The 24,533-nt window shown below is 38.3% G+C and overlaps 1 protein-coding gene across 2 annotated transcripts; it reads left to right on the forward strand.

Moving 5' to 3' along the window:
• Positions 1–1,030: 1,030 nt before the first annotated feature.
• ca5a (carbonic anhydrase Va) lies at positions 1,031–16,184 on the forward strand. Of its 2 annotated transcripts, none has more exons than XM_007553196.2 (7): positions 1,031–1,538; positions 5,050–5,247; positions 10,132–10,250; positions 11,243–11,338; positions 11,451–11,513; positions 11,690–11,848; positions 12,877–16,184. In XM_007553196.2, exons 1-7 carry the CDS (start codon positions 1,397–1,399, stop codon positions 13,018–13,020), a joined length of 921 nt encoding a protein of 306 aa, XP_007553258.1. In that variant the 5' UTR covers positions 1,031–1,396; the 3' UTR covers positions 13,021–16,184. The 2 variants fall into 2 exon arrangements, with proteins under 2 accessions (XP_007553258.1, XP_007553259.1); XM_007553197.2 differs by lacking the exon at positions 1,031–1,538 and adding an exon at positions 4,473–4,920.
• Positions 16,185–24,533: the final 8,349 nt, after the last annotated feature.

Raw genomic sequence — 24,533 nt, forward strand, 5'->3', positions numbered from 1 at the left:
CATGTGATTAGAATAAATTTAGCTAAGCTCACAGTACAACAGAATAAAATCAAAGGCTATTAATGCAGTTTTAAGTAAAGGGCTCATTCTGGTGCTGAAGTGTAAGAGATATAAACAAGCATTTAAAATGTTGAATAAAAATAAATAAATAAAAAATAAACATTAAAAATAAAACATAAAAATACAGTATTCTTGTTTTATCTGTTTTATATATTTTGAACCGATAGGCCTCGATTGCATGTCATCTTGCTGCTGTTACACCTGAATTTACAATAAGAGACAATAAGAGATATTTCTACACTGTTATATTTTGTCTTGTGTGCTATCACATTATCACAGGTCCTTCCTCTCATCTGTTATCAACAAGCCCAATAAGTGTCTACATCTCTGTTATTTGTACATTCCTGTTGTGTACATCTTTTAATACTTGATAATTGTCTGTTGATGTTCAAGTTTAAATATTCATGCATGTTTTGTGCATTTCTTAACTAAAGACCTTGCTTGAATCAGAGTATGTTCGATTTAAAACTGGATTACTTTTTTTATACTGTAAATTTACCCTTATTGACACTATTTTATTTTATTGTGTGTACAATCTAGCAGCTTCGACTTGCATGTCACTTTGCTGCTGGGACATCCACTGACCAGGGTTAAGATTATTTCTATTTTATTATCAATAAATCAAGTCTATTCGGCAGTCATAAAAACACAAAAATAAAAAGCCATAAAACAAATAGTAGCAAACATTACATGTGTGCCGTTATCAAAATCATCAATGCACATCGAATATGGTGATCAATGTTCCACTTATTATGGTGAAATAGTCTAAACAGACTTAACACTTTAAGAGCCGTCCCAATATTAGGCTATTGTTGGAACAAATGTCGGAATAATGATGTTGTAAGCCTTTTTACAGGTTTTTAACAGGGTATTTAATAATTACTGTGACACCTCGCGGCAGTGTTGACGGTTTCCTTAACGTTGTTATGGTTGTTGCTAACACCCCTCACAGGAGTTCTCTGATTGGTCAAAACCGCAGCCCCTCCTCCTTGCATCGACTGTTCTGGTAAACCACCGAGGGTCTTCTTCAACTGTTTACGGCCCTAGCAGCGCATTTAAACGGGTTAGAGAAATGTAGCCATTCGCTGTAGCTTCACTGTAAACGGTGGTTTTCCTCTGCGGTGACATTCTGAAGGTTTTTCTCCGCCTCCAGATGAGCAGGAGGAGGATACAAAGGAAGAAGTAGCAGCCAGTCGATACAGTGTTTTGAACAGGCGGCTAACTTCAGTTCAGTGTGGAGTTTTAACAGCTAGCTGCGCGCGCCTCTAACCGAGAAGCCCTTATAATTCACAGCGTAGCCGTTTTCAACGAAGCAGGTCTAGTCATTTGGAGGAAAATGGTGACTTTCTCTGCAGCGGTTAGACCTTTGGTCTCTCACCTTCAGCGACAGCTCGTCAGACACGCCATGAGTCCCAGGATAACGCCTGTCCGACGGTGCAACCTCACAGCGTGTTCCAGCAAATATGTCCTGTCTCAGAGTGAGTACAGATGATGTTAGTTGCATGTTTCCATGTTTTATTTTGGTTCAGCTGTGACATTAGAACATTTTATTGTGAGACGGTGAAGGAGGAAATGGGTGCATGCCCCCTTTTAAGAAAAAGCAGCAGATCAATAACAATTCGCGCTTTGACAAATAATGACTCCTGACGATGCTGTCCATTTAAAGCCTTTTGCCTCACACAACTGCCTGCTGAGGCTATTGTAATCCAACAAAAGAGTTTGCATAACCTCCATTTATCTCTTTTACACTTTACTATCAGATTTCAGCACCAGAAAGAACTCTATGTCCGTAAACTGCTTTAATCCGCTGCGATTTTATCTAGTTTGATTGTGGATTTAGTTTCTATTTTCCCTAATCCACCTCTAAGAGTCATCACATGTCAAATGTATTTTTAATGACCATAAAGTTTTAAACACACCCATTCTGGTCTGTCAGGTCCTTGTCTTACAACGCCCAGTTACATAAAGTTTCTCTGTCCCGCTTTAGGCCACAAATAAAACATGCAAAAAAACATGGAGAAATGGAAAAACGATAACAAACAAAGCTGCGTTTTTTTCTGAATCAATTAAAAGGAGAATAAATTCATATTTCATTTGTTTTTATGTTAATTAGGAGATGTTTATCTGAAATATCAGCCTTCATAATGATCACCTTTAAATCATGTGATCATTATGAAGCTGTGGTTCATCCAGCCATACAACTCTGGATGCAGTTACCTTCATAATGTCTAATGGCTTAAGGCCAAACTCAAGGCTCAGGGGCCTAATGTGGCCTGCCATAAGTTTTTATGTGGCCCTCTATTTAATTTAATCATTTGTGTGATTAAATGTTGTTTTACCAATCAAATCAAAGCAGTTTCATCAGTATACTGCCAAATTACATCAATGTATAAAGATGCTTCACATCATTGAATTTCAAGAAATGCATCAAATTAAGACATCAAATTATTGTTAATAATAAATTGTTAATAATAATAATTGTTAATGGGTAGTTTTATCAGTACAATTTGCCACATCCTGCCCTCTGACGACATTTGTGATCATGATATGGCCTGAAATGAAATGGTTTGACACCACTGCTTTAAATTTTCCAATAATAATAATAAACAATAAAGACAGACATTTTAACTTTTTTTCTTTTCACTTGATTTAGGTTGTAATGATGATCAAAACTTCTAAAGTGTATGGAAAAATTGTAATTTCTTCCAGCTGATTTGCACTGTCTTCTTTGATGACATCTTGTGGCCAAAAGGATGAAGTGCAGCTTAAATCTACTTTAACTGCTCGGCTATATCCGATCATTCAATGGACAGATTCTGTAGGATTATCTTTTGACAATTATCTCTGATATCAGACTGTCATTTAATATTCATATGTGTGGAGTAGTTTCCCTCTGGCGTCTTGACGTTTTTAAACAGACGAAAAATAGTGAGAGTTAGGGGGTTCCACCTGTACAGGACAACACACACACACACACTTAAGGGAAATTTAGATAGACCATTATCCCAAAGGTCATGCTTGTGGACTGTAGGAAGCCAGAACTCTTCAATTCTAATAAAATTTGATTGACTCAATCCATAGGCTATAAAACTGGGATTATGATAATATATATTGCCATTTCCAGCTTTCTTTAATGCAAACTGGAAGGTTGTGTCTTTACTTTCAAGCTGTGGTTCATCCAGCCATACAACTCTGGATGCAGTTACCTTCATAATGTCTAATGGCTAATAAACCAGCAGCTTTTCACGTCATACTCTTCTAATTCTCTGCCCGTGAACCAATTCCTCATAAACAATTAAAGTCGGTGTCAAACAACCAAAGTGGTGACTGGAAATCATGGAAATCTGGTCCTACTGCCTCTGAAGCACTGTGTTATTGTTTTCTGTGACACATGGCCGATATTCAGCTTCAAACTGCAAAATAGTCTTTTCTTGTAACAAGTAAAAAAAATAGAAATGTGTACTAGATGTTTTTCCAATTGTTGCTTATAAAATATAACAAAACAGAAATCTCTCAGGATGCAGAACAGTAAAAAAAAAACAACAGAATAAAATATGTGATACACTTAATTCACCATTAACATAGACGTTCATACAAAAATACAGTCTGTGGTTGCTCTTAAAGGAATTTAAAAACTTTGCATTAACTCATGCCCTTAAAATCAACCCTGCTTACCCTGCCACCATGTTTTTTTCGATCATGTTACAATTTTTCTGCGTTATCTCCTCTGCCTTTCTGTCATCCTAGCAAATCAGTATTTTTTTTTAATGAGAAGTTGACTCAGGTCCACTATTCACTAACTTCAGCTCGTCTGAAGTTAGTGAGAAACTTAAGGAGCTTGTCATGTGTTTAAGTGGTTCTGTTTAAAGAGGATTTTGCATCCCAGACTGGACTCTGTTTGGGCTGTTTGTCTTTTCAGTATGGCCCCGCCATCTTTATTTCTGCATCAACAGCTCAATGTGCAGCAGCGCCCTCTGCTTGATAGAGGTCAAACTACAAGACTATGAGCGTCTATTCAGATGTTGTTTAATGTTTCGATTGGTACTAATTTTAATCTGATAAACTTTATTGAATAATTGCCAACCAATTTTCATGATTTTTGTGGTATTTGAAGCAGAAGTTGAAATATAATATTTAAACAGTAGCAACATCTGTTGTTGGCTGTTTCTGCTCATCTTCATCCTGTGCTGAAGTTTTGTTTTGGGAATTGTCAGTTCAGCTGATTTATAAATATTGTCTAATATTAACACATGATCCACAAGATGGATTACCAAACAGCTCAGAGTAGCGCAGTGTGCTGCGGCTTGGTAAGCAGTTATTGTGTGAACAGTCAACCACAGGAGGAGGAGCTACTGCAGTCTGATGAAGATGAAGGTAAGCTCCCAGTCAGACCCGTTCAGGAATCAGAAGAGGAGCAAACGGTTCTGTGTTTCTGGTTTCATCCTGTTGGTTTGGATTAAGAAGGATGAAGTAGATTTTTATGATTTTTTTGGACAGTTTTTCTGGAGGTTCTCTGGACGCCAAGCTGAGTTTGGGGTAATTAGAAGTCAGAAGAGCGCGAGCCGGCGTTCTGACCTGCCAGAGGTCCCGGTCTGCTGCTCCTGCTGTGGAGCGGAGCTGGGGGAATGCCAGGACATTCCGAGTGTCATTCTCTCTACAGCCGGCCCACTTCTCTCTTTCTTAGTTGTTTCCTTTAAAGAAAAAAAACTTCCTTCTGCTCCTCTCTGACTTATTTTCTCCCTTTAGTTCGTCCTCAGTGTACAGAGGAGTTTGTGTCCCTGTAGGACTTGAGTGTAGTTGATAGATGTTTTAAAATGGACTGTTTGAAAAAGCTGGAGGCAGCTGAGCACAATGGGGAAAGTAGGTGTCAGCATTTGTTTTTTTGTTTTTTGTTTTGATGGAAACAGCAGCAGCTTCATGAAATCTGATATTCCTTTTTAATTTTTCCCCCTCTGCTTCTTCTTCTCTCCTTCCTGTCCTGGTCTCCAGTGCACCCTATGTGGCATGGGCCCCTGGAGGTCCCAGGAGGGGATCATCAGTCTCCCATCGACATCGCTGTGAAAAAAGCCGTCTTCGACTCGGAGCTGAAGCCGCTGGAGTCCAGCTATGACCCGCAGACCTGCCAGCAGATCTGGAACAACGGTTACTCCTTTCTGGTCGAGTATGACGACACTACTGACAAGAACAGTGAGTAACATTTTAAACTTTTAATGAAAACTCCTTCAGATATGACCCCAAAGAAACCTGTTTTATACAAAGTGGATCTATTGTTTATTCAGCCTTTTTCTCTTTCAGTTCCTTGTATAATTTCCCTTTAAATCTTGAGAAACCTCAGCAGGGTGACTGCATGTTTTGATCTACATAAGAGGATTATCTCGGCCCCCATTCCCTCTTAAAGAACCCCCACCATATATGTCTGAAAGGCCAGAAATCAGTTGAAACGCACCATGTGCAGGTGCTGACCTTCATGTGACTCGTGTTTATGTTGAGCTTAGTCTCACTTGTAATTGCTACCTTTTCTGTTTTGACTACCAGGCTTTTCCCAACATGCAATAACTCCAAATATCTGAGGCTGATTTCAGAAGAATTAAAAATGTTCAAAGGAGATGTAAGAACGTTTTCCTTTTTTAGCAACATTAACAGTAGAGGAGGTATTTTAAATTGTTTCTGATGTTTAACTTTCTGTGATAAGTTTATGACCACGGTAAAAAGTAATGACTTTAAAAGGGATTGGAGTCTCTGCCTTTAGGTTTCCTGGAAAGTTCATGGTCACTATTTTACCTGAACCAACCTGTTCCTCAACGGGGTTTTATGGGAAATGAATCAGCATTTTCCACAAAATGCTGAATCACACCAGGAAGCAACGCTTCATTTTTTCCACTTAGTTGCAACGTTTCGGACTGGGCAATAAAACAATAGACACTTGATCAATATCTGTAGAAAAAAAGTCTGATAGAATTTTGTCCAATCCTGAACCGCACAGCATTCTGGGGGATGTAGGAAAAGGAAATGCTTTAGCTGCTCATTCTTTCAGGTCCCACCAAGAAAAGTTGAAACCTGACTGAAGTCGACTCTCCACCTTCTTTAAATCTAATGAAATTGGTGGCAAACGTTTGTGCTGCGTTTTATTTTTAAAGATTTTAATAAATGGTTCTATAGGTCATGAAAAGTCAACCAGCCCCTTCACCATCTCTAAATCAAAGAAAAGGGGTGTCAGTCAAGTCTCCTATGTTTGTGCAGCAAAATCTTTTGTTTGTGCTTTTGCTTTATGATATTAATGAAAGTTTAAAGGTCTAAACGTCAACCAGCTCCTCCCTCCCACTCCACTTTACCCAAATCTAGCAAAATTGGTGTAAATCATCTGCAATGTTTATGCTGGTTTGTGCAGCAAAGATTTTTTGTTTGTGCCACCATCATTTTAAAGATATTAATAAAAATATCTGATGATCTACTGCACAAACATAACACCGTTTATTGACACCAAATTTGTTACATTTTGTAAAAGTAAGCGGGGCAAGCGGTTTTTGTTAAAATCTTTAAAATCATGGCGGCACAAACTAAAATCTTTACTGCACAAACATTTGACACCAATTTTGTTAGATTTGAAGAAGGTGAAGGGGCCAACTTCACTCGGGTTTAAGGTTGATGACGTTGACTAACTCACTCACTCTTTGGTTACCTAGCAACAACCTGTTGAGTAGCATGCGCAGCAGCAGTTTCATGTTGCCCCCAACATAATCTGGCAGGTGTGTGGAGGCTAAAAACGGGCCTAGCTAGCAAACTTTCTAGAATCCATTAGGATTGTGGGAAATCAGGGAATTTATCACGAGAAATGTAGGCAGTGTGTATCCTTCACTATGAAATCTCATCCGTCCTTGAACAGAATGCACACAGTGAGGATGTGGAAGGAGTTTAAAGTTGTCGCCATAACTCTGTTCAGGAATGAGACTGCTTCTTTTATTCCAGACAATGTACAAAGAAGTCATTGTTTTCAAGTGGACATCAAATCCCCGATCTTAGGGAAACCTGAGAGTAGAGCTGAACAAGTGTGAGCAAGGAGGCTGACAAACCTGAACCAGTTCTCCCAGTTCTGTTACAACAGGAGTGTCAAACTCAATTTCACCGAGGGCCACTTCAGCATATTGGCCCCCCTCAACGGGCCACATTGACGGTACAAATCAGGAGTGCATCCCTGCTAAAACACCCCAGACAAAAGGTTGACTTCCCTCTTTCAGTTCTGTAGAGGCTTATAATGAGTCAATGGTCCAGGTGTGTTAGAGAAGGAATGCATCTAAAGCTGCAGATGGTAGCTCTGGAAAACTAGGCTTGGGCAGCCCCAGCATAAATGTATAAAAATACAATGTTAAAAATAAATTAAACACCTCATATTGTTAAATAACTGATTTTATGTAATGAAGTTTTAAATATTACATTTGAGTTTCCATGGATGTAAAATTACTGCTCAGTTTAAATATTACAATATTTAAATCAGTGTTTAAAGGTAAGCAAATAAAAAATAAAAACAAGTCACATGGGCAGACATTATAGACTTTACGCAAAGATTTAGTCTCAGAGGCAACTGAAANAGCATAAATGTATAAAAATACAATGTTAAAAATAAATTAAACACCTCATATTGTTAAATAACTGATTTTATGTATTGAAGTTTTAAATATCACATTTCAGTTTCCATGGATGTAAAATTACTGCTCAGTTTAAAAATTACAATATTTAAATCAGTGATTAAAGGTGAGCAAACAAATAATAAAAACAAGTCACATTGGGCAGATATCATAGACTTTACGCAAAGATTTAGTCTCAGAGGCAACTGAAGCCAATTAATTAAAAAAATCCTTTCTGAATATCATTTCAAGTTCTCTGAACTAAATGCGTCCTTCTGATCGGGAGCTGACAGCGTGTTGAAGAGTTATGGACCAGACGCTTTGGAGCGTCTGGTTAGGAAGCGCATTACAAACCTTTGGTTGAAATGGCGCGTTAAATTCAAGTCTCCACTACAGACCAGAGAAAACTAAAGAGAATGCAACGTTGTGTTAATCCATTTGAGGAGCTGGCAGTTTATCTTGTGGAAATAAATGACGATGCAAAAGTTAATTAGACTGTAACATGCGCAGTCCACTGCTCAACCACTCCGGATGCGGCTACACCGCTGCGAAGACTTAGAAACCGCTGGAAGTAACTCATCCAGCAGCGTATTTAACAAATGGAGACTTCTGGGTTCACGTTACCCAAGAGAGCGGCGCTCTGGAGGAGCTGCAGACGTAACATCTGTCAGTTTCTGAGAATTAAATTAAACATTTATCTGTTTAATTTGTGATGGGATCTGGATTCACGGTGAATATTAACTAAACCGCATAAAATGCGACTAAATAGCCGATGTTAATATGATTGTGAATTTTCACGGATAAAAATAGTACATGACCGAGTTTTTTTTTTTAAATTTTTTATTTTTATGTTGTCAGTCAAGATAACGTCTAGCTCGACCTGCCGCCCTGACACCAACTCACACACATCTTCATTCACAGTCTTACTTGTAAATCGATTTTTCTTTTCTTGNTAGTCTCAGAGGCAACTGAAACCAGTTAATTAAAAACATTCTTTCTGAATATCATCTCATGGTCTCTGAACTAAATGCGTCTTTCTGACCGGGAGCTGACAGCGTGTTGAAGAGTTATGGACCGGACGCTTTGGAGCGTCTGGTTAGAAAGCGCATTACAAACCTTTGGTTGAAATGGTGCGTTAAATTCAAGTTTCCATCACAGACCAGAGAAAACTAAAGAGAATGTAACGTTGTGTTAATCCATTTGAGGAGCCGGCAGTTTATCTGGAGGAAATAAATGACGATGCTCATGCTCAAAACCTATTTTAAGTCAATCATGGGCCTATAAAATGCTGGGGCAGGCCACATAAAATGACATGGCGGGCCACATGTGGCCCGCGGGCCTTGAGTTTGACACATGTGTGTTAGAACGAATGGGCCAAAATCCCAGAACACTAACTGTGAGAAGCTTATGGAAGGAAAGCCAAAATATTTGATTTTGTTCATAAAGTTTAAAGCCAATTCTACCAAATACTAAAGGAAATATCGGGAAATTTTCAAATTTATAGAAAGTAAAAAATAAAAAAAAATCAAATAAAATGTTTTATTGTCCTGGAAGTTGGCAAATTAATAAATGAGTTTGGTAGTTTTGAGATACCTAAAATGGGATAGGTTCAGCCCAATTTAATATCAGACAGACAGAAAACTTGATTTTCTTTTTTTTTCTCGTGACTCTAGTTTTTAAATGCAGCATGAAGAGTTTTAATAACTAAACAAATCACCAGCAGTGTTGGCACAGGTTCTTGAAATCCTTTCAATTAGGTGTTTCCATGATCTGGAAAGTGCTTGATTTCTGTATAAAGTCCTTAACGGTACTTGCTATTCAAATGGCACAGTTTTGTAATAAAATGCAATCTAACATTTGCATTTTATTACAAAAAGATGCAAATGTTAGATTGCATGTTTACATGTTCCATGTCTGTTTACATGGAGCATGTAAACAGACATTTATAGATGACAAAAACACATAAACGCAATTTTCTTCTCACTGTCTGAAGTTAAATCAGATCAAACTTCTCGTTTTAGATCAGTTAGAATTACTAAAAATAATTTTTATTTGTAAATATCAGAAAACTTGGCGAGAACAATTTTTAGAGATTTTTCTTTTTCAGACCAGTCAGGTGTAAGAGACATTTCAAAACATAAAACAGCCTTTTCCATGCTGTAGAAGGTAGAATAATATTACAAGTTATTATTAATAAAAATAAGTGATATTATGTAATTGTGAATTGAAGCTGTCTCTTTTAATTTCATTTGTATTGTTTTTATCTCCAATGTTTGAAAACATACCTTGAAAATTTTTAAATTGTACTGTGAGAAAAGTGCACAAACCCTGCAGTTAGAAACTGTAATTAAGAAACCTAATTTAAACTTTTCAGTGAAAACTCACCATTATCATTGCATACGGCCTGCTTCCCTAATATCCTGATATCTTATGTATGTTTCTTGTGTAGCACTTAAGGGAGGCCCCCTACAGGACAAATACAGGCTTTGTCAGTTCCACTTCCACTGGGGTGAGAGCAACGACTGGGGCTCAGAGCACACTGTGGACCGAAGGCTGTTTCCTGCAGAGGTACTGTGTCAGCACTGAAACATTCTCCACCAACACAGACATAAAGAGCAGTGAAGTTCATCTATTTTCAGCAGAATGTGGCAAAAGTTTCATTAAAATACAAACACAACATTAGAACTTCATCCTTAAAAGGTTTTTAATATAATGGTTTGAATATTGTTTGATAAAAGTCTAAACAAATGACCAGTCAATGGTGATTAATTGCATGTGTCCATTGTTAAATTGCGATCAATAGCATATTAATAGCATGTAATAAAATCTCTGCTCATGCAAACATGAGTTCAACTGCAGGGTGAGACTTAAAAATATCAGACAAGAACAAAAAAGACATGATTTTTGAAACGTTTTAGACTGAATTAGTCATATTTTGCTTATATTAAAACTGTATCTCTTGGCAAAAAATAGTTACAAAAATTGTGGAGGTCACTTTCTATTAAAAACACGGGAAAATCACATTATAGACATGAAAAACATGAATTTTCTTTTGCTTGTGAAACATACTGCGATCAGAAAATATACCAAAAACATCAGAATTAGTCCTTTACTAGCAACTACTCTGGCTTTAATCAATGTCTGAATTGTTTTAGGATTCCTGAAATAAAAACATTTTCTTCTTTAATCAGGTTCCAGTCATGGTTTTACTTTAAGACTGGAAAAAGGCAGTCCGATCTAAACAGAGCCTGGCTTTATTTAGTTCTGCTGCTTCTCTTACATCCGCTCGGAAAAAATGTTTAATTTGCATTAAATAAACATTAGTTTTTTTCCTCCCAAGTTTGGTTTCACTGCCCAGATCTATGTCCCTAGACTCCAACATTTATTAGATGTTATGTTGTTCCATTTTGATTTCATGTAATAAGATGTTCCAGTGACTGTGCATGTTGTCCTTTAACCACTGGTGCCCACAGCACAGTGTGGGTTTGTGTGAAAACGTGCAGGGCGTCAGGTTTCAGTTTACAGAAACTCATTGTGTGTGCGTGTGTGTGTGTTTTCAGCTCCACTTGGTCCACTGGAACTCTGACAGGTACACTCTGTTCGAGGAGGCGGTGATGGAGGAAAATGGACTAGCCGTTATTGGAATTTTTCTGAAGGTACACAAACATATACACACACTTTGGTCATGAATCTGCTGCTTTCTGTTGAGCTGTTTATGACGACATGAACTGTGACTTTAATCCAGATTAATGTCTAATCCCATTTCAGGTGGGAAAGAGACATGAGGGGCTGCAGAAGCTGGTTGACGCTCTGCCTGCCATCAGACACAAGGTCAGTCACACGTTTTGGAAAATGTGTCCAAGCTTCGTGTTTGGATGCATCAGATCACCAAACCTTCCGACTAAAATCTGTTTTTGAAGTGGCGCCCTCTGCTGGCGTTACATCCCAGCTACACTGAAGGCCTCAGGAAGCAATTTTAAAGTCTTTCTGTCTCTGTCCGTCTGCAGGACAGCGTGGTGGAGTTCAACCGCTTTGATCCAGCTAGTCTGTTTCCCTCCAACATCGATGACTACTGGACGTACCACGGGTCTCTGACCACGCCCCCTCTCACAGAGTCCGTCACCTGGATCGTTATGAAGCAGCATATTGAAGTCAGCCATGACCAGGTATGTGTCTGACTCACACCTGATGATTATTTTAAAACAGAATGCTGATTCTTGTCTCTTTACCATAGATGTTGTGCTGCATGTTTGGAAAAGTTGCTAGATCCTTTTCCTAGTGGTATAAACACGTTTAGTCTCCTCTGCTGAAGGAATATAATGAAGCTGTTCATTTTCACCAGATATTTGGGGAAGTTTTTATACACTGTTTAGATACTTCAGGGTCACTCAGTAGGGAATCAAAGCTCCTTTAGTGGCCCCAAGTGGCCAAATATAGTCAGTGCAGTCCGTTTTAACTAAACAGAAGGAAGAAAAGCTCTCTGGTTTTCAGAACTCAGTTTCAGTGCATCAACTTGTAATCTTAATCCTTAAAAATACCACAACAGTAAAACCAACTATCTTCTGCTTTAGAGCTCATGTTCAACTGAAACTGAAAAAAATTATTTTAGAATTTGGCTCCTCAAGTGGAAGAAAATGACCCCATCAAACTCTAATTCACAGACTAATAACACCTTTTTAGTTTTTTTAAAATGCTGTCCATATCTTTTCACCCACTACTTGAGTGGAGTTATGTCAGATGTGTTTGTTTATTTTGCAAGCATAATAAACGATTATTTTAGTTATTGATTATTCAGACAAAAAAAGTCTCATTCTCAAGATTTTTATGCTTTATTATACAATATTAGAGATGCATGAAAACATGGAACTAAGGAATTATTAGTTTGTTTTCTTACTTTTTCTAATAAACTATAGAGATAATAAACTGAGACTGACAAAATCAATATCTAGGTCAAAAATGTAAAAAACAAAATGCAACAAACCTTCTTTCAAATGGTTCAGAAAGTGTCATTAGGAATTCTTAATATAATAAAATAATAAATAAAAAAATTTAAAATAGTAAAGCAAGCCGTCATTCAGAGCACATTGTCACCGAGACCCCATCTAGAATTTTTATCAATACCAGGACCAATACTGATATCATCGGATTGTAAAATCTGAACATTTTTATCAGTGCTTCATGCCTTTCCTTCCAGCTGGCGGTCTTCCGGAGCCTCCTGTTCACCTCTGCCGAGGAGGAAGTCCAGAAGAGCATGGTGAACAACTTCCGGGTGCAGCAGCCTCTGCGGGGTCGCACCGTCCGCTCCTCCTTCACTCCCTTCCTGCAGGAGGCGCCATAGAGGTGACGAGCAGAACTGCTTATGCTGCTGGACTCAATAACAACACAACACTGCTCGTCGAAGCAGAACCAATGTTTATATGATCGTTTCCTCTGGGGAGCTTCATTCAATACAATCACTTCCTGTTTTATTTTAATTAACAATTTTACAGAGGATGGAAAAAAACTTTTATCTTTAGTCAGAGTTTGGTTTGACTGTTTCAGACCAGTTATCAACAAGGGAATATGGGTAGCTGAGGGGGATTTTATTTTATTTGAATGATTATATTATCATAAATCATATTTATTCTACATTTTGGAGTTCAGTCACACTGAGCTTCAGGTTCAGTAAAAACCCAACAAGTCAGATTTCTATCTGTCTGTTTACAGTAAAATTCTCCTTTAAATTTTCATTCAAATTCTCCAAAAATCACACATCATTTTTCAGTCGGTCTTCTCAGGCTGCTGTTTGTTTTACTGAATGTTTTCGGCATCTGTTACAAAGCGATTCCTTTGAATATGTCTGACATTCAGAGCCATGTTTCACTCATTTTTTTAACTTTTAAACTGAGTTGTTTTTTTTTTTAACTCAGCCTTTGTTACTAAGACGCACAAACATGCAATGTTCGAGCAGCACACTCGTAGCGACACGGCGCGTGGGAATGAAAGTATAAGATTCAATGAACCCTAGTGCCTTTAAATGTTCCGATTTCTCTTTTGTGTTGGTTTAATTCTCGCCTGATTTCTTTTCTTTTACTTTACAGAATTAAAAGAAATGGCAGTCGGTTGAGACTTTCAGTCAATCTTGTCAGAATTATATCATCTGATTGTATCAGGTTGATCTCTTCAGTCTGCTTTATTCAGATTGGTTCAGTTGGATAAAACTAATCAGATTGTTCCTGTTAAAGCTGAGAAAATGCAGTCTTCTAAGCTACTGTTGTGCCTTTGTGGCTCTCACCCAGGGTGATATAGCCTAGGGGTGGCACAAAAACTGAATCAGTTCTTCTCAATGTGCATAATGTAAGCGCTGTAGGAAAATATTGCTGTACACTTGGTGATAAACACTTCCTGTTCCTGAACAGGTGGTTGTTGGAAATGAGAAGTTGTTCTCAACCAATTTACCTGGTGAAATAAAACAACAAAATAAGTAAAATTATGTTTAAGTTGCTTCATAATCACTTTCTTTTTCTTAATGGACTCTAGATTACGTGAGTGACAAAAATGCACTAAAATCAGAGTATAAAATAAATAATAATGTAAATACAGATAGACTGGTTGAACCCAGGGTGCTATTCACTGCAAGATGATTTATTTTAAATCAAAGTAAAAGAGCACAAAAAGTGCCTACTTTGAGCGTCATTTCAGCAGATATTAAACTTGTTTCTTCTTCTACACCCAGTGCATTTTGCAACAGATTCTACTGAGAAGGATTTTGCAATCTTCTCAGTTTTAAGCAATATTCAGTTATCTGAGGAAGTCCAGCCTCCTTCCTGCTTTGCGTCATGCCTGTCTGTTGCCGTTACGCCCCCCTGTGCTGCTCTGCCACAAAGATGAACTTGAAGCTCGAGGTGAAGAGACGCATCACGTTTGTCCTCGGCGCGTGAAGTTTTTTTTATTTCTGATTTACGGTCCAGTTGAGGCGAGAGGCCACCGTCCCTGTAATCCCTCTTTGACAATACAGCTATCCAAACTCACAGCAGTGACCACGGGGGTCGTGAACTCCCCTCATCGGAGCAGACGGAGCGGGACGCTGTGCAATGAAATGCAACGAGTGATGGCGACTTGTTCTGAAAGCTTCAGAATAGTTAGATAAACACCACAGGGGCCACAGCAGGCGCGAAACATTGCTGCTTGGTTTGGGTTTTCTTTGGGTGTCAAACTCATTTTCAGTTTTGGGCCACATAAATGTTCTTAAAGGGCCAGTTGTGTCAGAATGTATGAAGGAATATGTTATCAAACTGTTAAAGTATTAATAAATGGCTGTCTCTGCATTCTGTAAGTAATAATTAAAATACTCTGGTTTACAAAAGTATTCACACCATTGACCTACAACCAAAAACATTGGAATATAATGTGTAAGACCAACACAAAGTGGCATACAATTATGAAATGGAAAGAAAATCTTTTATATTGATCAGTCCCGCCAGGATTTTTCGATTGTCGTTCAGATTCCAGATTTTGTGGTGCAAATTTAGAAATATTTACAAGAAATGTTGCCAACTTGAGGTCAGATGTGACTTTTTGTTACTCGTCATATTGATCACAAACTGTAACTTCACATCAAATAAGACTGAGGCGGCAAACAAAAGTTATTAGTTGTTTTTATATTTCGTTGTCCAAATTTTTTATGTTCTTGACTTGTGGTCAAGGAGCCAATCAAAATCATTTTGAGGGCCACAAAAGGCCCCCAGGCCACACTTTGGACTCCCCTAACTTAAACCTAATGTTTTTTCACTATTTTTGCAGAAAATTTGTAAGAAACTCACAATTATGCTTTAGGATTTTTTTGATTTTTGCGATTGTGAAAAACTGTAGGGACTGATTTATGCAGCTTGGAGCCTGGAGTGCCACGTCACAAGCTACAGTGGGCTGGATTTGGCCTCTGGGCCTTGAGTTTGACACAGGTGGCGTAAAACATTAAATATGGGCGGTAACAGAATGAAGGGACCCAGAGCTGCTTTTATGCTCCAACTGTGCATTAAGTTACTTTTTTGCCTGTTTTTATTGCAATGTTACCTTAAAATACTTTAATGCCTTTTTCTGTCTGTAGTAAATTTGTTTACTTCACAATATCTTCATTACTGTAATTTATGAAGATGTTTTAAATATGTCCCTGATTTTTGATCTGAGGTATAACTGAATGTGCAGCATCACCTGCAGCTCAGAGGGATGTTTAAGCAGCTGTATGTTGTTTTTACTGTAACTGTAAGCAGTGCATATTCTCACTGCTTATTTGTCCAGTGTTCAGCCTACATTCCTGCCCCCTCCCCCTCCAGTGTCACACTGGGCTACTCCCAGCATGCTTTGCTCCACCTGCGTGGCTTCGTTAAGATTGCCATCCAGCTGAGGGTGATTCCAGCTCCTCAAGAAGAGGGGGAAACTGTAAACCACTGATGTACATTTAGATTTTTAAAGAAACTGGATTGTAATGTTGAACAATAAACTAATATATCAAGTTGTTTGAGATCAATTCTGTCATTTTCTTTGCTACAAGCTTTGGTTAAAATGTCAGTTTTTATATGTAAACACTAGCTACATGCTAACAGTCAAACATGGTGGTGGTGGAGTGATAATCTGGGGTTGCTTTACTGCGTCGGGATTAGTTTTTCTGACTGATAAAACCATGAGTTCAGGAGACTTTGTCAGTTCTGACCCAAAACCTCTTCTAGAAAACTGAGGATATATTTCCTTTTTCAACATTGCTTTGAATTCAAATCAACAAAATGGTGGTTTCACCAGATGAAAAGTATTTATTACTGCTTTTACTTTTCCTTTAATGGATTTGTTTCCTGTCAAGTTTGATTTTTAGAACTATGTATGTCACATTAAATGTTAAAAATGATCTAAAATGTACTCATTTTTAACACCACTAACATCTGCACCCTTTCAGTGGCATGACCAAAAAAGCTTGGGAGGGAGGCCCATTAAAAACCTGCAGACAATGCTACAACATATCCAAAGAAACATCAACAATATCAATATTTGTTTCCCACTCATTTCTGAATGTTTACCATAAATGCTGCCTCGTATATTCGGACTTTGATTGGCCATGAGTTCCTAGAATTTTTTTGCAGCAGTGTCATCCAGATGTCAATATTATAAGTTTCATCTAAAGAAATTTACAACCTTAAGAGTGTCCGCATCTTTAAAAGGTCTTAAATTCATGTATCTAAAACTAGGGCCTTAAAATGCATTAAATTCATTAGAAAATGTTTATGTTGGCCTTAATGACAGGTCTTAAATTTTGTTGTGGCTGGACTGTTTAATCTCATTCTACATAGTTTATTTTTCTGTTGAGACTTTTTTGAGTTGCACGCAGACGGTTGAGGCTACTGCTAACTAGCTGCTAATAAACTCTGGCTTGCGAGCTACCTAGATTTTTTTTCACATCTGCCTGGTAAATGCAAATTATTGCCAGTTGGCTGCAGGACATCAAGTCTTTCACTCTTCTGCTGCCAACCCGTACAATGTTATGTGCATTCTGTGCAAAAAATCTTGGCACTACTACGACAAATGTGATTTTTATCTTTGTACATCTCTATTGTGATACAGATCTTGAATTGTATTCATTATAGTTTTGAAAAGTCTGAATTTTAGTTGTGACCTTAGATATTGAACCATGTTGTTTAAGTTTGAAATTCAGGGTATTAACCATATAATTGCACAGATTTGAATTATGAAAATAAATATGCTTAATAATTAACTATGTTGAAAAAAAACACGTTTTTTTAATAAGATGAGGTGTATTTTCGACTGTATCGAAATTTGAGTATTCAGTCATACAGGTCACGTGATCAACAACCGGATGTTGCTACCAGTGGAAAACACAAAGACGATGACAGGAAGTGGTAAGAAGGCATGTTCTTAATGACTTATCTCATTAATGAGCACATTTACGTGTGATTTTTAAATGCGTTTTTTATTTAGTGGAAAAACCACAATTGTATTTTTCAACACTAACAGAATATTGACAAAGTTGCGCACATTTCTAAAGGAAACAAAGTTACTGTGAAGCTTTTCCACCTGGTGGTTGTTTAAATTAAAACCTACTCTGTTCCCGATCCGGATCGTTTTCCAAAGTAAAAACCGCTTCCAGCTGCTTCAGTCTGACTCGGTCCTGTGCTTTGAAGCACTGCTGGCTCTATGAGGGGATGTTCAGCACAAACAAGCCGCCCAGGCACCTCCGGGTGGGCTGGGTGTGACCCACATTTCCACCCGACTCCAGCCACAGAGCAGGCGATTGAAGCCGACCGTCAGTGGGGTGTTTGTTGTGTTTCGCTGCGGGAGACTGAAAGCTCAGGTTCTGCTCAGACGCTCCGGTACCGGGTTTCCCCTGATTGTATGGATGAGGACAAACAATTGTTTCCAACAAAATCATGGCTGAAATGATTGATTCGCCTCACAATCACAGGTGGGCAGAGTAGCCAAAAATTGTACTCCAGTAAGAGTAGTAGTGATACTTCAATATATTTTTACTCAAGTTAAAGTAAAAAGTAGCCATCCAAGAAATGCTCAAGTAAGAGCAAAAAAAAAAAAAAAAAGTATTCGGTGTAAACAGCAATTCAAGGAGTAACTCATCAAATAATCAGTTATTTAATATTTAAAACTCACATAATCGGAAAGACAAAAATATAAATCTAAGTGGAAACTTCGGTATTTTAAGGACCAACATGGCTATAATATATATAAATAAAAAAATAAAATCAGGCTAAATAAATTTTTCCAAATGGTTTCTTTCAATAAGAAACATATTTAACTTTATCAAAAATTTAAGGTATCGTGGATTTTTGGTTAAAACATGTTTGAATTCATTCAGTGGGTGGGGAATCCAGAAGAGTAGCGGTACTTCAAAATAAAATTACTACGGTAAAAGTAAAAGGTAAAGCATAGTAAAAATACTCCTGAAAGTACATCTTTTCAAAAAAGTTACTCAAGTAAATGTAATTGAGAAAATGTAACTAGTTACTACCTAACTGCTCTCAATCCACTTACATTGATAAATCTGAAGCTTTATTGTTATTATTGTTCATTCAATTTTGAAAAGAAAACCCTTGCTTGTTGATAAAAAGTTTTGGTGTTTTTATTTAGACATATTGGAATTGGTTTATTTTGCATTACTCCGGTGGAAACCCTTTTTCGCATCACATGAGACACTTAATCAGATGTTGCCTCTGGCTACGAAGAAGACGACAGAAAGTAGTTGGAGAATCATGGTGCGGAATGTTTTTTATGCGAACAAACTTATTCATGTGTGGTTTTAATTATGTTTCTTATTTAATGGAAACACTGCAATTGTGAAGTAGTTTTCTCGACATTAGCGGAATATTGAGAAAGTTTTGCACATGCTTGTAATGGAAACGCAGCTAGAATTAAAGCAATTCTGCAAAGCAGAGTGGGTTAAAATTCTTCCAGAATGATGGTAAAGACATTTGATTGGCTGTTGAAGCTAAGAGTGGAAAAACCAGTTATTAGCTTTAAGGGGCAATTAATGCTTCACAGAAATCAAAATATGCCTTTGTATTCATCTTTGTGACAAAAGAAGAAGAAATCTGTAAGAGAGAAAATATTTTTTCATGGCTCTGTATCAATAAGTTACATGTATATTTTATGATTTTGCGTTTGGTTTGCACCATAGAGACTCTGTCCAGCTGCCATCATCAATGAAGAGAGATGAAAAGCAGAAAACAATCCAGATTCTGCTCAGTGTAAACAGGAACATGAACGGAGAAAATGTTCCTCTGAACTCCAGGCCAGCTGTTCTTCCTCTTCGTCTTGCTCCTGCTTCTGCAGCAGCTCCTCTGATCTGATTGTTTGGTGTTTCAGAGATTTGAGACAAAAGCTTTTCCTTCGTGGGATTCCTGTTTGGATTTGAGTGCAGCCTTAACTGGTTTGTTGGGGATGAAATGCTCAAGTCTCATTCTGATGCTCCTGTGTCAGGAAAGTTGATTTTCTGTGTTGATTTGGTCAAATGTTTTACCTCATTATTTTTCTGAAAGACATAATAATCATTGTTTTAAATATTTTTCTCACAGAAACCAGCAGAATTTTCATCCAAACCTTTCTGTATCAGGAGAGATGCAGGCCCACAGCATCATAGGTCCACCAACTCAGAGCATGAAGTGCTTCCCCACAATTCATGCTTTTCTTAACACCAAACACGCCTGGAGTGTTTGTTTAAAAAAAGCTCAAAACTCACAGTTTCATTTAAATATCAAGAAGAGCTGAAGAAACAGCAGAAGAAAATTATTTTTTCTCCTAAATAACCATTTAGAGGTTCAATTTAGTTCAAAAATACTATATTGATCCTCAAAGGAAATTCAGTTTTGAATTTTTTTTTTTACAGTTTTTAGTATTTGCTGCTGTTTCAGTGACACCACAGTTATGTAAAATATAACAGGAAACCATAGGGAGGCTTCCTTCCTGCCAGATGGCATTTGAGTATTTTAAAAATGAAAACACGTCTTGCAGATTTTTGCAACTTGATTTAGTAGATGACTAATCTGAATAAAGATTTCCTGTTCAGGTTCAGGCAGAGAAGAGAGATAAAAATGCTCACCATCCAGATTTAAAGCCGAAGCTACCAGATGCCTCCACAGTGACTCTGCACATGTGACGACTCAGACAGCAGAGAGCTTTCTTGGAAAGATGTTATGTAAAGTTTTAATCTTTAAAGCACAGACTTGTTGGAGTTTTGTGAGGATTGTCACATGAGGATTCAGAGAATCGAAGCAACATGGAAGAAATATCGAGACCACGGGGTAAAGCAGTCGGAGCTCTCTGGAGGCTGCAGACAGATAATTTCCTGCATTCAGACGAGATCAAAATGTTCAACATTTATTGAACTTGTACTTTTCTGAATACCTGCAGGTCAGACATCAGAATTCCACCTTAATCCATGTCTGCAGTTCAATCCCGACTTGCCTGTCTGTCTGGGTGCAACAGTTCCCCCAGGCTGGATGGGGGATGAGGTTTGGTTATTCTGTGAGCTTTTTTGGACAGAGACAGTAAAACTATCAAGGAAATTATGAAATCTGTTACTTATTGGTTTTATAGTCAAACTTGCTTCTAAGATCATCCACCAGCTCTACTGCAGCATCTGATGCTGCAGAGGGAAGGCGACCTGAGTTACCGATCCAACAACACAAAAAAACGACTGGAGAGGAAAAGATGGGGTGTTTCTGACCGACTGACCTGCAGCTCAATGAAGACATTTCAAGACAACAGAAATCTGATTCTTTAAAAACATAGATCCTTCTGAGTGCATCGATCTGGTTTCTAGCAGTGGGGCATCAGGGTAAAAATTAGATGAGAGGGTGTGAAACTTCTTCATGGCAGAGAGAAATTTTTGAACATTAATAATTAAACCTACGGCACCCAGATTTTAGCAAGGAAAGCCATCTTTGGTATTCCAGGTTAATTTTAGTTGCATACTCATACCTACTCTGCACAGCCAGGTGTCACTGGAAGCAGTAAGTGAACAAACTAATTCCCTCTAAGTGGCAGAAGCTGCTGCTACCTGTTCTGTTGGTGAGTTTCCTGGTGCATTTATGAATGAGGACAAAATATCACAGTTATTCGTTGATTGTAAAATTCTTCTCACGGGATCGGACTGACGCAACGTGATGCTGTAAGAAGATTCCAGCTCCTCATCTGACTGCCCACTTCAAAGGAGTGAAAGGATTTTTCTGTCCAATGTTGCGGATCTGAGGGAGAGTGTAAACAAAGAACAGTGGGCTGCTGGTGTGGGAGAGGTCTTGTCCTGCCAAATGTTTCCATATTCTCCTGCTGGGAATCTGCATGTAGGCTGCAGAAAAATTACACAAACATTTAGTCACATGTACTCCCTGTCCCACCGAACAATTGATGGTTCGGAGGGTTTCCTTGCAGGGTGTCTAAAGCTTTGGAGTCGGTTGAAGCAAGTCTGTGAACTACAATAGCTCTAAACAATAACAGTTGTGTTGCAGCTTCTTTTTACACACAAGCAATCCTCAACAAGAACTACAGGAGATTAGAAAAGTATTAACTTTTTCTAAGTTTTATGTTACAGACTTAATCCTAATTGTTTTAAATTAATATCTCAAAATGTTATACAGAAATACCCTATACTGAGAATGTAGAAAATAGTTTTTGCAAATTTAATAAAACTAGAAAACCAAAAGTCGGACACATGAATTGTGCAAGTATTCCCAGCTTTGGTTAATACTTTGTTGATCAACCTTTGGCTCAATTACAGCCTCAAATCTTTTTGAATATGATGCCACCAGCTTAACTTGGGTGATGGTGATGATGGTGGTAGGAGTTCGCCCCGCAGTGGGTGGGTCATCGTCAGCTCAATTCCCACTCCGTCTGCCTTTGTTGTTGTGTCCTGGTGTCCTCACCTGCCTGGCCTGCTGCTGTTGGTCAGAAGGTTCAATGGCACAATATGGCAGCCTTGCTTCTGTCAGACTGCCCCAGGGCAGCTGTGGCTACTATCCAGTGGCTTACCATCATCAGTGTATGAATGTGTGAATGGAAACAACTGATTTTATTGTAAAGTGTCTGTGAAGGCCCTGAAAAGTGCCATACAACTCAGACTTCATTTCTCCCCAGTCTTTAGGCAAAGACGCCCAAACTTCTCGAGCTCCATCAGGTTGCCTGGGAGACGGACATTTTCAGATCTCTCCGGAGACGTTCAGTTGGATTCAAGTCTGGACTTTCACAGAATGGTTCTGAAGCCTTTGAGATCCTGGTCAGGTGTGTTGGACCGTTGTTGCTGAAAAATGAACTGATGTCCTGGTCCAAGGTGAAGATGCTCTGGATCAGATTTTCATCCAGTATGTCTCTGTACATTGCTGCATCCATCCTGAGTAGTCTACCAATTCCTGTTGCTGCAAATATCCCCATAGCTCAGGTTCCTCCAGACATGATGCATTCACTCCAAAGAGTTCAGTCTTTGTCTCATCAGACCAGAGAATCTTGTTTCTCTTGGTAAATACCACATGGCTTTGTTTTTTGTTTGTTTTTTTTTTTATCAAGGAATACCTTTGGTCTGGTCACTGTACCATCCAGGCCTGATTGGTGGGTTGCTGCAGAGATGGCTGACCTTGTGGAAGGCTCTCCTCTCTCCACAGAGGAATGATGGAGCACTGACAGAGTGACCATCAGGTTCATGGTCTGGACTAAAGCCCTTCTTTCCCGGTCAGTTAGACATTCAGTTTAGCTATTCCCAGACTTCTTCCATTGATCAATGATGGAGGTCATGGAGTTCACTAGAACTCTCAGAGCAACAGAAATATTTCTGGATCCTTCCCCAGATTTATGCCTGAATACAATATTNAATTCCACCTTAATCCATGTCTGCAGTTCAATCCCGACTTGCCTGTCTGTCTGGGTGCAACAGTTCCCCCAGGCCCGAAACATTCTTCTGTCCCTGTTGGACTGGACAGTAGCCATGTTTCCATTCACCATATAAATGCTCAATTTGACATTTTGAAAATAAATATGCATAATGGATACACAGCAATTTAGAAAAAAACTCCTATTTTTTGATAAAGGGCTTTGGCGCTAGGATGAGGTGAAATTCTTTGTTGACTTTATCAAAATTGGTTTATTTCTCAAAACTGCAATGGAAACACTTTTTTGCATCATATGATCAACAACTGTATGTTACTACTGGCAGAAATGAAGAAGAAAAGGACGACAGGAAGTAGTTGGAGGATGATGGTGCGGCATGATTTTAATGAGTCATCATAGGAAAAAAACTTATTCACACTTGATTTTAATTGTGTTTTTCATTTAATGGCAATTGTGAAACTCTTTTTTCCCAACATTAGTGCAACATTGGCAACGTTTTGCGCTCATTGGTAACAGAAACAACTTATAACATCCTGCTGAAGGCCACTGACATGAAATGATTCAACACAGGAATAAAATGGAGCGTTGAATCAAATTTAATCCACAGGAGGATCTCCTCAGTATTTGGGGAGTTTAGTGAGCACAACCGCCAGCGAACAGTTAACTCCCTCTTTATAACTGCCTATTTCAATAGTTCAAACATCAAATATATCTAAATATATAAGTGTCTGAACTACTGACACCAAATAGTTCAGACACCAAAGAAAGACACCGTGTTTCTTTGGTTTCTTTAGTTTCTGAACCAAAGGAACACCAAATAGTGGTGCTTATTTGCACTACAAACAGTGTCTTATCTCCATTTCCAGAAAGTAGACATTGGAAGACAATCTTGGCACTTTCTCCAGTGCTAAGACTGAAAACAGTCCTAGTTATACTGCAGAATTTTGCATCCCTGGTTTCCCTTATTTCTGCACTTGGGGGTTCAGCCAATCAGTGCCAAGGAAAAACAACGGTGCTCCTGGATTCCTCTACTCCAGCTAAAGAAAATTCCTTGTAGATTTTGTTGAGGGTAAGACTCGGCATGTTATTGATCTCTGTAGCCGTTGAAAGGATAACTGTGTAAGTGTTAACCCCTCAGAGGTGGGAGTTGGTTGGGACGGGGTTAGCACTTCGGACAATGAAAGAATACCTCCACTGGGTTCTGTTTAGAGTATCGGGGTCTTCCACTGATGGAAGAAATTAATTGGAGCTCTTTAGAGCTTCAATTTATTAAACTGAAAATTTAAAAATTTAGTAACTATAAAACAAGATGAGGTTTGGTTATTCTGTGAGCTTTTTTGGACAGAGACAGTAAAACTATCAAGGAAATTATGAAATCTGTTACTTATTGGTTTTGTAGTCTGTTACGGCCCCCCCCTTTGTGAGGAGGAGGGGAGTAACACGACAACCATAAAAACTTGACAGAGTCCAAGTGAATGTTGT

The sequence above is a fragment of the Poecilia formosa genome, unplaced genomic scaffold, assembly GCF_000485575.1.
Source record: "Poecilia formosa unplaced genomic scaffold, Poecilia_formosa-5.1.2 Scaffold55, whole genome shotgun sequence".
NCBI classification, from domain to species: domain Eukaryota; kingdom Metazoa; phylum Chordata; class Actinopteri; order Cyprinodontiformes; family Poeciliidae; genus Poecilia; species Poecilia formosa.